We start from the raw sequence: 16699 nt of genomic DNA, 5'->3' as shown, positions 1-16699 counted from the left end.
ATATATTGTGAATAGCTGGGGTCCAAGGACCGATCCCTGCGGTACCCCACTAGTCACTGCCTGCCACTTGGGGGGAAAAAAACGTTTATTCCAACTCTTTGCTTTCTGTCTGCCAACCAGTTCTCTATCCACGTCAGTACCTTGCCCCCAATCCCATGTGCCTTAACTTTACACGCTAATCTCTTGTGTGGGACCTTATCGAAAGCCTTCTGAAAGTCCAAATACACCACATCCACTGGTTCTCCCTTATCTATTTTACCAGTTACATCCTCAAGAAATTCCAGTAGATTAGTCAAGCACAATTTACCCTTTGTAAATCCATGTTGACTTTGTCCGATCCTGCCACTGTTTTCCAAGTGCTCTGCTATTACATCTGTATACCCAAGTCTAGGTCATTAATCTATATCAAAAAGAGCAGTGGTCCTACTACTGACCCCAGGGGAATACCACTGTATTCTTCCCTCCAGTATGTAAAACAACCGTTCACCACTACACTCTGCTTTCTGTCCCTTAGCCAATTTTGATTCCACGCTGCCACTGCCCCTTTAATCCCATGTGCTTCAATTTTTCTAACAAGTCTATTATGTTGTACTTTGTCAAACTCTTTTGAATGTCCATAAACATAGCATGAACCGTACTACCCTCATCAACCCTCTCTCTTACTTCAAAGAACTCAATCAAGTTAGTCAAGCATGATTTGCCTTTAACAGATCCATGCTGACTTTCATTGATGAGCCCAAACTTTTCCAAACGCCAATTAATTTTGTCCCGGATTATTGTCTCTAAAAGTTTCTCCACCAATGGCATTAAGGTGACATGGCCTGTAGTTGCCTGGTTTGTCCCTCTCCCCTTTTTTAAGCAGGTGTTATATTTGCATGTTTGAATCTCTCCAATCAGGTTTCCAACCCTGCCACAGCACCATAGCAACCCTAATCAAAGTCACAAAGGACATCCTTTGTAACTGTGACTGCAATTATGTGTGTCTTTATTCCTATTGTTCCTATATTTTTAGTTGTGACACTTTCAATAACATAGTATTAAGAGGTTGATGAGAAGTAGCCTATTGAAATTTAGCAGGTCTGTGGAAATAAACATTTACATACAATATAATCACGCAAATGTTATAATTATTAACGGTACATCAATTTTGACTTTTTAATGTATTCAATGTAAGAATAATTCAATTTGTACTCAGAAGATGTTAATACTCAAGTCAATACTCAGCTGTGATAAAATCAGCTTGCAGGTCCTAACAAGTTCAGAGTTTATTTACTGTGATTACTGTTGAGGTCCGGCCACTGTTGAAAAATGCTTCTTGCATACTCATTTAAATAACTGGAGTACCTAGTGTTTGTACAGTTGTACACCAAATAACCATATGCACAGTGCAGCCTAGTTGCACCATGACAGAAGTTTAAACTTCAAAGGTACAGATTTGAGCTCCAAGGTGTTGTATCTCGGATGATGCAAGTGCACTTTGAAGTTTTCTTAGAGTAATATCTGCAGAAACATTCATAGTCAAAAATCCCCTACCCTGTTTTTGAATGGGCCGTGTAAGACACAGATGTGGGGAAAAGGACGGAAGATAAAATGAACTAAAACTGTCTATCTTTCCATCATTTGGTCTTACTGTTAAGAGGAGATCTGCATCCTGTCCATTTATACTATATACAGGATTTTAAATCTAGGGGTTGACGTGCCAGTTTATCTCAAGTACTATTAAATTCTGGTCACTGTTGAAAGACCTTTTTTCTATACTCATTTGAATAACCTACAGCATCTAGCGTTTGTAATGGCTATAATAACGTTCAGCTTAACGGATTCCAGACTTGAGATGTAAGAAATTTTAAACAGAATCAAAGGAAATTTCAGGTGTCTATCAAATTGGAGTTGATGGAGGATTAAGACATATGTTGGCTATTTGCCAACATTTTTATTTCTAAGTTGTTGCCATGACGTGTACTTTACAAAGCTTTCTACCTACATCTAGTGGCAGAAAAGCAGTACTGCAGGGAAATTTCCTTTGTTTTGTGTTTTGAGTCATTTTTTTTTAGTAATTTTCACTGTTTTCATGTGAACAAAGTTGGTGCATCTCACCGGCATGTCACAAATTTTTGATTCAACAATTTCTTGATGCCACATTTTTGGATAATCTTTGTGTTCTGTACTCATAATCTAGTTCCCTCTTTCTTGAATTGAAGTAAAATTGTTTTGTACATTTAGTCTGGAATAAACATGTTGACTTGGGTAACTCAAGGAAGAACATTTGGCCTTTTAAAGATGCGATTGGTTCTGCACCCATGGTGAACACCATTTCATTGAATATCTCTGCGCATTTTTATGCCATTTTAAATTCTACATTAAATACATAAGTTTGTTGTGTTACTGAACATGTATTATTACCATTGTTGGAAACTAATTTGATCTCTAAACTGTCACTGTTCCCCTTGAAGAATAATGTTTTTTACTAGTTGCTGGATCCCATTTATGCACAATATGCTTGTGCAAAAAGGACTACCTCTGTGTTGATTTTGAAATGCAGCATAAAGTTTAATCATTTGCCAAAGCCAACAGACTTTTGAAACACTCGTTGCTTCAGAAATATAAATAAAAGAAAGTTAATTGTGGAAAACAGTTTCTTGACAGAACCAGTCCCACGCCCATGTATTCAGATAAAAAGGAAAATAATAAGAAAGGAAATTGCTTTCAGATCACGGTCTTGCATCATATTTTAAATACCAGTGTTAAAGTAGACAGTATAATTTGAAATTATGAGCCTAAAATCACAAATCAACTACTCTCTGGTGCACAACTGCCCTGTTCTTGGCTGCCTGCAGGTGCATACGTTTGTTTTACTAGGAATCCTTTGGGTATTATAGCGTTGGATGTTGGGAATTTGCCATGAATTGGTCATTTTTCTTTGTTAATGTTTAGTCGTACTTTGATGTGATTTTTATTTTAAGTACATGACCTTCTACTGTATTTCAGTATTGCGTTACAAAGCATTTTTTACATTCTGAGCTGAATTTTGTTTCCCTCTCCAGAGTCTTTCAATGGCTCCCCAACTGGTAGTTTAAATTCGGTAAGTGCTATAGACTATTGCGTAACCTAGGTCATTTACTGATAATCACACAAAAATGTGTTTGTTTACAGAGCGAAATAAACTAATTTCCATCAGTCTGTCAACCCCAAAGCTAAGCCACTGCTTTTTGCTCTTCTATGTTTCTATGCAAAGCTTACTGGCTGCTTGGATTTACAGTGCTTGTGCAGGTGTTTTAATAATATATATAGATTAGTTTGTTCTGGCTCAGTTCCATGTCTGGAATGGATGCCTGCTTAAATAATACAGTTCCCTTGTGTCATTGTGACATAAAACAGCTCCGGCTATGAATAGTCAAAAGGTTATATCTAATGTCAGCGTATTTCTGTAATTTAACCCATTTGGATATCCTTTACCTCTTAGCAGATGTTCTCTAAGTTTTCATACTTGTGCTTTATAAGTCATTGGTATTTGCTGTATTATTATGGAAAGGATAAAGTGAAAGTGAAATAAAATTTTCAAACAGGTAGTTCATGATAAAGGAACTGTAGATTAATGGCTACCTTTGGGTGAGGAGCTTTGACACAGTTGGTCTCAATAGCTAATATTCTTTGCTGTCAGCACTAACCATTTAAACAAATCTTCAAAAAATTACAGCGTATAATATTCTTTGATCATTTGATTTTTTTGAAGTGTCTCCAAGAAAGCTTAATTTAGTAATCTTCATGTGTGTTTGTAAGACATAAAGTAACTGTCTTTACTGAAATGGTGAGTCTGAGTTGTGTTTGTTAAGCAGTTCATGAAAAATTAGTGTAATATATTTTTATTCCCCAGTCTCTAGATGATCTTTCAAATGCCAGCTCAGAAGAGTCATTGCAACTGCAAGTATCTATTAGTGACACTGGTAAGTGATATTCCAATATCAGTTTGAGTAGAAGCATAAAACCTTTGGACAAAGTTGATTTGTACAATATGCATGCCACTTAGCTACTGAGAGTTCTTTCAGAAATACCACAAATAACAGCAGAAACATCAGTTGTATACATGAAGCTATATGTGCTCACAGAACAGCTACATCAGCTGAAATAGTGCATGTTACTTCCATAACTAAGCACATTTGTTGTGCTTAAACAGAACAGTAGTGTGCATGAATGTTTTAAAAAATAAAATAATAAAAATCCCAAGCAATAGCAATGTGCATCTATACATACTGTGCTCCTTATAGAATACACTTTAGGGGTCAGTTGTTTGTAGAAACAAATAACTCATCATAGTTGCTAAAAGTCAGTCGAATGCCTCTTGAGCCACTTGTCAGTGCCTTGTAAATTCAGGTCCCCTGTTAGCAGTCGGAAATGTGCAGTTTTAATAGAAAAACTTTCCTGCCATATGCAATAAATGGTAATAGGTGGCTTTAAAAAAACAAGCTTGATTTGTCCAGGAATTTGATTGGCCTACCTGGTATGTTCTCTTCCAAATGATCAGTTTAGCTCAATGTGGCAGTAATTGAATCTGACAATGCCCCCTGTTTCTAATTATCATTCCTCCTTTGTACGTTAACATTTCTGTTCATTTTTCATTATCTGTTGTTTTCACATCTGTCTGCATATCTTCTAGCTTGTTTAGCTTTTCTTTGAGGTGAATCTACTTTTACAGTATTCAGTTGCATTTCATACTGTAATTTTTGTAAATAGCATTTAAGCTCTCTGTGGACAACAATGTATTTTTCTAACCATTTTATAACAATAGTCAAATAGTGGATACTGTATTTGCATTAAAAGATGTACAGGTATTCTCAGTGTTAAAAAGATACTATGCAGAGCTGTCTAGTTTTTCAATGTCAGTGTAAATAAAATGCTGAAGAATTTAAAAATCACCATTTGTATCTGCACATTGCACAGATGCACCCACTCGCTTATCTGTTATTTTACTGTTCATTTTCACTTGTACAGTTCAGATTTGATAACTTCATTCAAGCACTGCTCACAATACCTTTAACAAGCTTTTTAAAAAAATAAACTAATACTTAATGGCCCAGAAATTCGGGTTGGGAGCTTCCCGCGGGTGCAAGCCTCCGACCTGCACTTACCTTGCGCGCCGGCTGTTGAGCTGTGGGCCCCCGTGAAATTCCGATCCTGGGCCTGCTCCAACTGCCGGCGCGCAGTGCTTGCATATCCCCGGGGCGCAGTTATTTCGATGCGTCCCCTGGGACCACATGGGCCACGGAGAGCCAATCGGAGCAGGGAATGCTTCATTCATAAATTTGACAGGAAGGGCTGTCAAACTTATAAATACTATGAGCCCCAAAACATCACTAAATCTTCAAATACATTTTTTTTTAAATCACATTTTTTAAATAAACTATAAATTACATGAAATAACTATTTTAAACAATTTAAATTTTTGAAAAAAATAATTTTATTTTCTAACAGAGCTAAAAATAAACTTAACCTTTCTTTAAAGTATTTAAAAATAATAAACCTGTGGAAAAATGTTTTAATTTTAATTAATTCACCACTTACCTTGTAAAAAGCAGGCCTTGCGACTTTTTTATATGTGTAACTTCTGGAGACGTACCCTCCTGGGAAAATCTGCAAAAAAAACGTAAGTTCGATGCACACATGCAGCCTCTCCTGCCCACGCGTTCGACCTCTTAACCCCTCCTTTCAGGGGAACGGAAGTGCTGGTTTCCCACGCATGCGCAGTGCATGCAGGAAACCGGCACTTCCATTGGGCCTGCGGGTGAGTACCCCGTGCGTACTCACCCGTGGGGACCCGAAGATCTGGGCCAATGTGTTTTACATGACATCATATCTATTTTGAAAAAATAGATACTTATTGCATTGCAATATCTGTGCACCAAGAAGTGAAATTGAAACTTAATATTTGATTTTGTATTTATTAATAGAAGGGTGTCCTGGGAATTTGAACATTTTCTCATTTCAGACATTTGATCTTGGTATCGAGCTATCCCAAGTCAAAAATAGTACATCCAACTATAAATTAAATCAACTTCTACTCAATCTCATCATTAGCCCAAATTAGCCCATGGTGAATTCTTCCACTTCTCACACCAGCCATCCTATAGCCACTTTTGACTAATTGTGAATTTTATATTAAATTAGAGACCGCTTTCTGCTGTAGGCTCATACCTATTAGAAGCTAGACTAATAGTAGGGAAATTCAATTCATGTAGGGCTTTTACAGTTAGCAGGGAAAATTTCATCCAATAATGTACACTGGTTTCTAACCCAAGGTCAAGAGATGAAAGGACAGTGCGCTAAAGCACTGCAACGCCCAGGTCCACAATTGAAACTTTGTTGTTGTTGACTTCTCTGTAAAATAATGTGAGAACTAAGTTGGGGAAATAGGAGGGAGAGAATAAAAAGATATGGAAAACTTTTACTCCTTTCATATTCATTTGTCATTCTACAGTTATCCTCATACTATTGTCTCTCTCGTTTTCTCCTCGCTCCTTATGTTCCTGTCCTATTTTCATCCATCTTTGTGTTTCCCATTTTCCCCTCTTGTTTCTTTTTCACTGTGACTAGTCCATGCTGACTATGAACCATATCCTGTGGCAGGAGTATGCAATGACCATGGCAAGACGTATGCTCTGTATGCAATCACCGTTCAAAGGAGAAACCCAGATGGCAGTGAGGATGTGTGGAAGACCTATCGCCGCTACAGTGACTTCCATGACTTTCACATGCGGATAACAGAGCAGGTAAAAGCCCTGCCTGAAAATTGTTTGTAGCGTTTCCTGTCAGTTTATTCTGGACAGAAGGGATTATGGGGTCATACCATCTGCACTGCTGCAATGAGGACATCAATTATGTATTGCAGAAGTTTGAGGACACCAAGGCCTAGTTTTTTTGTTCTGATGAGTAGTGCTGGATTATTATTTGAAACTTGATTAGCAGTTGATGGATTTTAATCAACATAATTTTGTAATATTGTTAGTTTCAGACGTGCAGATCATTTGCATTGCCAATCAATGATTTTTTTTTTCTGTTCCCCTATCCCTCCGCCCCCCACTCCCTTGGTCTTTTTTTTTACAGAGCAAACTTCTGTGTGGTGTCAATTATTTTGTGCTTTGAGCCATATCAACAATATGAATAATTTAATTATAATAGGTGTCAACAATGTAAAACCTATTCCATATTACTGCGTTGGGAGGTTTTGGAACCTGGAACTTCCTGTTCAGACTACCTCTCCGTAACACGTTGGCCTTGGGGCTAGTTCAGCCTCTAGGAGGTGTTATGTCTGCTGCCGCTCTAATTTTATTATAATGCAGCTTTCGTGTTTTTAACATTTTTTGTTAAAAGCTTTAAAATCAATATGTGACTGAATTGGCTCTAAGATGAAACTTGACAGAATTACGGGCAGGACTCCACATTTTATTTCTTGGAATTTAGATGTTGACATACATATTCATGTAAAAATGCCAATACACTACATTGCATTATTAGAAGTGCTTGATGCCACTTTTTCGGCAATGAAGGTTTTAACATAGATATTTGTTGCAAAGCAAATGATAAAAGTCAAATGCATAGACTTCCATAAAACTTGAATAAAGCGTATTTTAACTCAGTAACATAATTTGCTTCCATATATATACCGATGGTGGCCAACTTTACCGCTTCAGCAATTACCCTTAAATCCATGCTGCTGTCATGCTACCTGACTGTTGAATATGAAGCCCTGGACAATCCAGTGCTTGCTCCAACTCAGCAAGACATGAGCCATCTTATTTGATGCTATCTCTTCCCAGCTTCTTGCTGCAGCTGACTATTGGTGTCCAAATTTTGTGTCCTGTTGCACCTTCAGCTGAGCTTCTCCACATCAGTTTAATCACCAAGGCTGGATTTCTCCATAAACTAATTCATGAAGAACCTTGCCACTCATGCTATCCCATTTTTAAATTTTTTTATTCATTGATGGGATGTGGGCGTCGCTGGCTAGGTCTGCATTTAGTGCCCATCCCTAATTGCCCTTGAGAAGATGGTGGTGAGCCGCCGCCTTGAACCGCTGCAGTCCATATGGTGTAGGTACACCCACAATGCTGTTAGGAAGGGAGTTCCAGGATTTTGGCCCAGCGACAGTGAAGGAACGGCGATACAGGTCCAAGTCAGGATGGTGTGTGGCTTGGAGGGGAACTTGTAGGTGGTGATGTTCCCATGCGTCTGCTGCCCTTGTCCTTCTAAGTGGTAGAGGTCGCGGGTTTGGAAGGTGCTGTTGAAGGAGCTTTGGCGAGTTGCTGCAGTGCATCTTGTAGATGGTACACACTGCAGCCACAGTGCGCCGGTGGTGGAGGGAGTGAATGTTGAAGGTGGTGGATGGAGTGCCAATCAAGCGGGCTGCTTTATCCTGAATGGTGTCGAGCTTCTTGAGTGTTGTTGGAGCTGCACTCATCCAGGCAAGTGGAGAGTATTCCATCACACTCCTGACTTGTGCCTTGTAGATGGTGGAAAGGCTTTGGGGAGTCAGGGAGTGAGACACTCGCCGCAGAATTCCCAGCCTCTGGCCTGCTCTTGGAGCCACAGTATTTATATGGCTGGTCCAGTTCAGTTTCTGATCAATGGTAACCCCAGGATGTTGATAGTGGGGGATTCAGTGATGGTAATGCCATTGAATGTCGAGGGGAGATGGTCATTGCCTGGCACTTGTGTGGTGCGAATGTTACTTGCCACTTGTCAGCCCAAGTCTGAATGTTGTCCAGGTCTTGCTGCATATGGACACGGACTGCGTCAGTATCTGACGAGTCTCGAATGGTGCTGAACAGTGTGCAATCATCAGCGAACATCCCCACTTCTGACCTTATGATGGAGGGAAGGTCATTGATGAAACAGCTGAAGATGGTTGGGCCTAGGACACTGCCCTGAGGAACTCCTGCAGTGATGTCATGTGATTGAGATGAATGACCTCCAACAACCACAGCCAACTTCCTTTGTGCTAGGTATGATTCCAACCAATGGAGAGTTTTCCCCTTGATTCCCATTGACTTCAGTTTTGCTAGGGCTCCTTGATGCCACACTCGATCAAATGCTGCCTTGATGTCAAGGGCAGTCACTCTCACCTCACCTCTTGAGTTCAGCTCTTTTGTCCATGTTTGGACCAAGGCTGTAATGAGGTCAGGAGCTGAGTGGCCCTGGCGGAACCCAAACTGGGCGTCAGTTAGCAGGTTATTGCTGAGTAAGTGCCGCTTGATAGCACTGTCGACGACACCTTCCATCACTTTGCTGATGATTGAGAGTAGACTGATGGGACGGTAATTGGCCGGGTCGGATTTATCCTGCTTTTTGTAGACAGGACATACTTGGGCAATGTTCCACATTGCCGGGTAGATGCCAGTGTTGTAGCTGTACTGGAACAGCTTGGCTAGGGGCGCAGCTAGTTCTGGAGCACAAGTCTTCAGTACTATTGCCGGAATGTTGTCAGGGCCCATAGCCTTTGCAGTATCCAGCGTCTTCAGCCGTTTCTTGATATCACGTGGAGTGAATTGAATGGGCTGAAGACTGACATCTGTGATGCTGGGGACCTCAGGAGGAGGCCGAGATGGATCATCCACTCGGCACTTCTGGCTGAAGATAGTTGCAAATGCTTCAGCCTTGTCTTTTGCACTCACGTGCTGGGCTCCACCATCGTTGAGGATGGGGATATTTTTGGAGCCTCCTCCTCCCATTAACTGTTTTATTGTCCACCACCACTCACGACTGGATGTGGCAGGACTGCAGAGCTTTGACTTGATCCGATGGTTGAGAGATCGCTTAGCTCTGTCTATCGCATGTTGCTTCTGTTGTTTGGCATGCAAGTAGTCCTGTGTTGTAGCCTCACCAGGTTGACACCTCATTTTTCGGTATGCCTGGTGCTGTTCCCGGCATGCTCTCCTGCACTCTTCGTTAAACCAGGGTTGATCTCCCGGCTTGATGGTAATGGTAGAGTGAGGGATATGCCGGGCCATGAGGTTACAGATTGTGGTTGAATACAATTCTGCTGCTGCTGATGGCCCACAGCGCCTCATGGATGCCCAGTTTTGAGTTGCCAGATCTGTTCGAAATCTGTCCCATTTAGCACGGTGGTAGTGCCACACAACACGGTGGAGGGTATCCTCAACATGAAGACGGGACTTCGTCTCCACAAGGACTGTGCGGTGGTCACTTCCACCAATGCAGTCATGGACAGATGCATCTGCAACAGGTGGATTGGTGAGGACTAGATCAAGTAGGTTTTTCCCTCTTGTTCGTTCCCTCACCACCTGTCGCAGACCCAGTCTGGCAGCTATGTCCTTTAGGACACGGCCAGCTCGGTCAGTTGTGGTGCTACCGAGCCACTCTTGGTGATGGACATTGAAGTCCCCCACCCAGAGGACATTTTGTGCCCTTGCTACTCTCAGTGCTTCTTCCAATTGGTGTTCAACATGAAGGAGTACTGATTCATCAGCTGAGGGAGGGCGGTAGGTGGTAATTAGCAGGAGGTTTCCTTGCCCATGTTTGACTTGATGCCATGAGACCTCATGGGGTCCTGAGTCAATGTTGAGGACTCCCAGGGCTACTCCCTCCCGACTGTATACCATGGTGCCACCACCTCTGGTGATTCTGTCCTGCCGGTGGGACAGGACATACCCAGGGATGGTGATGGTGGTGTCTGGGACATTGGTTGTAAGGTATGATTTGGTAATTATGACTATGTCAGGCTGTTGCTTGACTAGTCTGTGGGACAGCTCTCCCAATTTTGGCACAACTCCCCAGATGTTGGTAAGGAGGACTTTGCAGGGTCGACAGGGCTGGGTTTGCCGTTGTCGTTTCCGGTGCCGAGGTCGATGCCGGGTGGTCCGTCCGGTTTTATTATTCTTGTTTTTCGTAGCGGTTGTTTACAACTGAGTGGCTTGCTAGGCCATTTCAGAGGGCATTAAGAGTCAACCACATTGCTGTGGGTCTGGAGTCACATGTAGGCCAGACCAGGTAAGGACGGCAGATTTCCTTTCCTAAAGGACATTAGCGAACCAGATGGGCTTTTGCAACAATCGACAATGGTATCATGGTCGCCATTACTAAGACTAACATTTAATTCCAGAATTAAATTGAATTGAATTTAAATTCCACCAGCTGCTGTGGTGGGATTTGAACCCATATCCCCAGAGCATTTGACTGAGCCTCTGACTTACTAGTCTAGTGACATAACCACTACGCCACCACCTCCCCGCATTGAGTCTCGTGCTCTTGGCTTCACTGATCTCCTTTGGTTTCCCATTCCTCAGCTCATCCCCATAAAAATTCTCATTCTAGCTTCAGACTCTCCATGCCTTTGCTCCACCATACTTCTACAATATCCTCTGGCTCTACATCCCAGCTTGCATCTTCCACTCTTCTGACCCTAGTCCATTCTGTTTCCTCTCTCTTCCTTCACCTCCTTTCACTACTTCATCAACTAGCCTTCAACCACTATAACCCTTGACTGTGGAACATCCCTAAACCCCTCCAGCTTGCTACCCCTCTCCCCATTTTCAAAATCTAACTTAACTGTGCTTTTGGTCATGTTGTATATCGACTTTCCCACTTCCTTGCTGAGTGACCTTCGATCTGTAAAATGTTTTGGACATTTGTTACTCTTTATGTTTATAATTTGTATTCCTGCAATTAGCATCAAGAAAAATTACAACACATACATATGTTGAGCTGATTTATAAACATAAAAGCAGAGTATGCAGAATGTTTTTTACCTTGTAGGCTCAGTGTATTCTGAGTAAATAATAGCTTCACCTATGTTTTAACCATTTGCGCCAATATGCAATTTAAGATTGAACCTAGAATTAAAATATTTGTACGGCACTGCCATCAAACAATTCAAGGCAAAATGTGAGTACTTTGCTCTGTTGTCAACTGAGCTAGTTCCTCTGTAATTTGGATTATAGAAATGGTATTGAAGAATTCAACATAGTATAATTTGAATCCTCTAACCTTTTAATTGGGCCTCCACTTTTATCAAAACTTGCTGATTCACCATAGCCACCTACCAGCAGGACACCTGTGTCGTTTGTGATTGTATGTCTTGTAATTTAATATTTTTACTATAGGAATATCGCAGAGAAGGCTCCCTAAAATTGTATTTGATATTGCATGTTAACTTAAACTTTTCAATTTTTTAGTATTCCAGTGACATTCCTTTTTATGAGGATGGCTGTATTAGTTCCAGTATTAATTTTGGAGTGTCAGGATAATTATAAAATATTGTGAAATTAGATGGATTTTGACACCCATGCATGCTCTAAAGCATTAAATTGGCACATCACTATGCAGGTGAATGAGAGTTCATTTTCTTACCATCGTAGAATGTTTTGTCACAGATAAAAGGAATTTTAACCATCAAGTCAATGCCGGTGCTTTACTGCAGCTGAGCTTCGTCTAATCCAACTCTACCTTTAACATTAATACAATAGCAAAATACTGCAGATGCTGGAAATCTAAAATAACAGAAAATGCTGGAAACACTCAGCAGGTCAGGCAGCATCCGTGGAGAGAGGAACCGAGTTAACGTTTCAGGTCTGTGACCCTTCGTCAGAACTGGAAAAAGTTAGAGATGTAAAAAGTTTTAAGCAGGTGCAGAGGCGGGAAGAGGGGAGGAAAGAACAAAAGGGAAGGTCTGTGATTGGGTGGAAGGCAGGAGTGATTAAATGTTGCAAATGGGAATGGCAGAATCAATAGCTGCCGCCTGAAAAAATAGGGGCAGAGTTTATGGTCTGAAATTGTTGAACTCTGTTGAGCCCAGAAGGCTGTAAAGTGCCTAATAGAAAGATGAGGTGCTGTTCCTCGAGCTTACTTTGAGCTTCATTGGAACAGTGTAAGAGGCCAAGGACAGAGAGTTCAGAGTGGGAGTGGAGCAGAGAATTAAAGTGACAAGCGACCGGAAGCTCGGGGTCACCCTTACGGACTGCAAAGCGGTCACTCAATCTGCGTTTGGTCTCCCCAATGTAGAGGAGACCACATCGTGAGCAGCGAATACAGTATACTAAATGGCAAGAAGTACAAGTAAATTGCTGTTTCACCTGGAAGGAATGTTTGGGGCCCTGGACAGTGGGAAGGGAGGAGGTAAAAAGGCAGGTGTTGCATCTCCTGCGTTTGCACGGAAAGGTACCATGGGGAGGATTAACGATATAACGATTTGGAGGAGGGGACCGAGTGTAACATATCAAAGTTTGCAGATGATACTAAGATGGGAGGGAAAGTAGTGAGTGAGGAGGACATAAAAAACCTGCAAGGGGACATCGACAGGCTAAGTAAGTGGGCAGAGATTTGGCAGATGGAATACAATACTGGAAAGTGTGAGGTTATGCACTTTGGCAGGAAAAATCGTAGAGCAAGTTATTATCTTAATGGCAAGAAACTGGAAAGTACTGAAGTACAAAGGGATCTGGGGGTACTGGTGCACGAAACTCAAAAGGTTAGTATGCAGGTGCAGCAAGTGATTAAGAAGGCCAATGGAATGTTGACTTTCATTGCTAGGGGGATAGAATATAAAAATAGGGAGGTATTGCTTCAGTTGTACAAGGTATTGGTGAGACCGCACCTGGAGTACTGCGTACAGTTTTGGTGTCCATACTTAAGAAAGGACATACTTGCTCTCGAGTCAGTACAAAGAAGGTTCACTCGGTTAATCCCGGGGATGAGGGGATGGACATATGAGGAGAGGTTGAGTAGATTGGGACTCTACTCATTGGAGTTCAGAAGAATGAGAGGCGATCTTATTGAAACATATAAGATTGTGAAGGGGTTGGATCGGGTGGATGCGGGGAGGATGTTCCCGATGATGGGTGAAACTAGAATTAGGGGGCATAGTCTTAGAATAAGGGGCTGCTCTTTCAAAACTGAGATGAGGAGGAACTACTTCACTCAGAGGGTGGTAGGTCCATGGAATATGCTGCCCCAAAAAGCTGTAGAAGCTACATCATTACATAAATTTAAAACAGAAATAGACAGTTTCCTAGAAGTAAAGGGAATTAAGGGTTACGGGGAGCGGGCAGGAATTTGGACATGAGTCTAGGTTCGGATCGGTCATGGCCCTGTGGGTAGCGGAGCGGGCCCAGGGGCCGTGTAGCCTGATCCTGCTCCTATTTCTTGTGTCTAATTCTGTTAGATTCAGGAGATGGTTCTGTGATAGTGGATTGGCGGTTAGGATCAGATCAGCCATGATCTTATTGAATGGCGGAGCAGGCTCGAGGGGCCGATTGGCCTACTCCTGCTCCTATTTCTTATGTTCTTATGAGGAGAGGTGCTATTGGGGTGATTGAGGAGTAGACCAGGGTGTTGCGGAGGGAGCAGTCCCTTCGGAATGCTGAAAGGGGAGGTGAGGGGAAGATGTGTTTGGTGGTGGGACTATGCTGGAGGTGGCGGAAATAGCGGAGGATGATCGGTTGAATGTGGATGCTGGTGGGGTGAAAGGTGAGGACAAGGGGAACCCTATTGTGGTTCTGGGAGGGAGGGGAAGGGGTGAGAGCAGAAGTGCGGGAAATGGAACAGACACTGTCGAGGGCCATGCCAACCACGGTAGAGGGGAATCCTCGGTTGAGGAAAAAGGAAGACCTTTAACATTCCTTTTTTTAAACAACTATATAATTACTTTCTTTTTTAAGAGTTTATGCATAGGCTCTACTTCAACAGTTTGTGGCAGAGAATTTCAAATTCTAACTGCCCTTTGTGCAAGTCATTTTTTTTTTCTAACTTCCCCTTTAATTCTTCTTGTGATTATAAATCTTAAATCTGTGCCCTTCTGTTACCATCAGTCTGACCAGTGGAAATAATCTATTGCTATTTACCTTACTCTTAGACATCTAACAGGTCACTCCATTCTCGGCTCCAGTGGGAAAAAGTCCAAACTCCTTGAGACACTCTTCATAACTGTAACCCTTCATCTTTGGTAACATCTTCTTCAACCTACGCAGTGACTTTTCCACTACTTTTATGTCCTTCCTATAATGGGCTGCTGAAAACTGCTGCCTAAGTAAGATATAACAACAGAAAATACTGGAAATACTCAGCAGGCCAGGCAGCATCCGTGGAGAGAGAAACAGAGTTAACATTTCAGGTTTGGGACCCTTCATCAGAACTGGAAAAAGCTGGAGATGTAACAGATATTAAGCAGGTACAGAGACAGGGGGGTGGGGGGTGGTTAGGAGGGGAGGAAGGAATAGAAAGAACATCCTGTACTTTTGTAAGAGGCAGGAAAGATAAAATGTTGCAAATGGGAGTGGCAAAAATCATACAGCATGAAAAATGGGGGCAGGGATTATTATCTGAAATTGTTGAACTCAATGTTGAGTCCGGCAGGCTGTAAAGTGCCTAATCGAAAGATGAGGTGCTGTTCCTCGAGCTTACGTTGTCTGGCCTGCTGAGTATTTCCAGCATTTTCTGTTGTTATTTCAGATTTCCAGCACCCGCAGTATTTTGCTATTGCCTAAATAAGATTTTGTGCAGATGCATCATTATTGTCTTTCTTTTGTATTCTATGCCTCTAGATCCAAAAGCAAACATTATTTTTGTCTTTTACGGCCATACTTACTTGTGTTGCAACATTTAATGATATCTGTATCTGCACAGCAAGCTTCCCTACCCCATTTAAAGTATGTTTTCAGTTCCAATTCTTTCAAAATTTAATCAGTCACATTTTTGTACATTAAACTGCATCTGCCACCTATCTATATTCTCCTGCAGTTTTTTTTCCACAATCTTCATTGCAATTTGCCTTCCTCTTCCCAAATTTGGTGGCATCAGCAAATTTTGATATTATTCCCCCACTTTCTAAGCCTAGATAATTTATGTATAATGTCCAAATTATCTATTTCTGTGCTGTAATGTTCTGATTCTACGAATAAAAGTGGCCCAACACAGATCTGTGTAAAATCACTTGCTGTCTATCCAGTCCAGGATGCATTGGTAATAATTTTCCAAAACTCCCTGGACTCAGCAAAGGTCCCGGCAGATTGGAAAACTGCTAATGTAACACCCTTATTTAAAAAGGGTAATAGACAGAAGGCTGGAAACTATAGACCAGTTAGCCTAACATCTGTGGTTGGTAAAATTTTAGAGTCGATTATTAAGGAGACAGTAACGGGACATTTGGATAAACATAATTTAATAGGACAAAGTCAGCATGGTTTTACGAAGGGGAAGTCATGTTTGACAAATTTGCTTGAGTTCTTTGAGGACGTAACATACAGGGTGGATAAGGGGGAACCAGTGGACGTAGTGTATTTAGACTTCCAAAAGGCATTTGACAAGGTGCCACACAAGATTATTGCTCAAGATAAAAAATCACGGGATTGGGGGTAATATTCTGGCATGGGTGGAGGATTGGCTATCTAATAGAAAGCAGAGAGTTGGGGTAAATGGTTCATTCTCAGACTGGCAATCAGTAATTAGTGGTGTTCCGCAGGGGTCAGTGCTGGGACCCCAACTCTTTACAATCTATATTAACGATTTGGAGGAGGGGACCGAGTGTAACATATCAAAGTTTGCAGATGATACAAAGATGGGAGGGAAAATAGTGAGTGAGGAGGACATAAAAAACCTGCAAAGGGACATAGATAGGCTAAGTAAGTGGGCAGAGATTTGGCAGATGGAATATAATACTGGAATGTGTGAGGTTATGCACTTTGGCAGGAAAAAT

The 16699-nt window shown here is 41.6% G+C and overlaps 1 protein-coding gene across 15 annotated transcripts in view; it reads left to right on the top strand.

Moving 5' to 3' along the window:
• The window catches only part of snx13 (sorting nexin 13), a 310603-nt gene that overhangs the window by 267464 nt on the left and 26440 nt on the right, over nt 1-16699 (top strand). For 13 of the 15 annotated variants that reach the window (XM_085988419.1, XM_085988415.1, XM_085988417.1 and 10 more), the window contains 3 exons: nt 3045-3082; nt 3875-3944; nt 6589-6764. In XM_085988419.1, coding sequence (XP_085844545.1) covers nt 3045-3082; nt 3875-3944; nt 6589-6764 — 284 coding nt within the window. The remainder of the gene's footprint in view (nt 1-3044; nt 3083-3874; nt 3945-6588; nt 6765-16699) is intronic. The other 2 variants (XM_085988416.1, XM_085988418.1) reach the window with 1 other exon arrangement.

Source organism: Somniosus microcephalus, chromosome 5, assembly GCF_052327205.1.
Source record: "Somniosus microcephalus isolate GS21.2 chromosome 5, FLI_Smic_1.0, whole genome shotgun sequence".
NCBI classification, from domain to species: Eukaryota; Metazoa; Chordata; class Chondrichthyes; order Squaliformes; family Somniosidae; genus Somniosus; species Somniosus microcephalus.
Note: the sequence above shows the minus strand (reverse complement) of the source record. Positions and strands in the feature narration are given on the sequence as shown.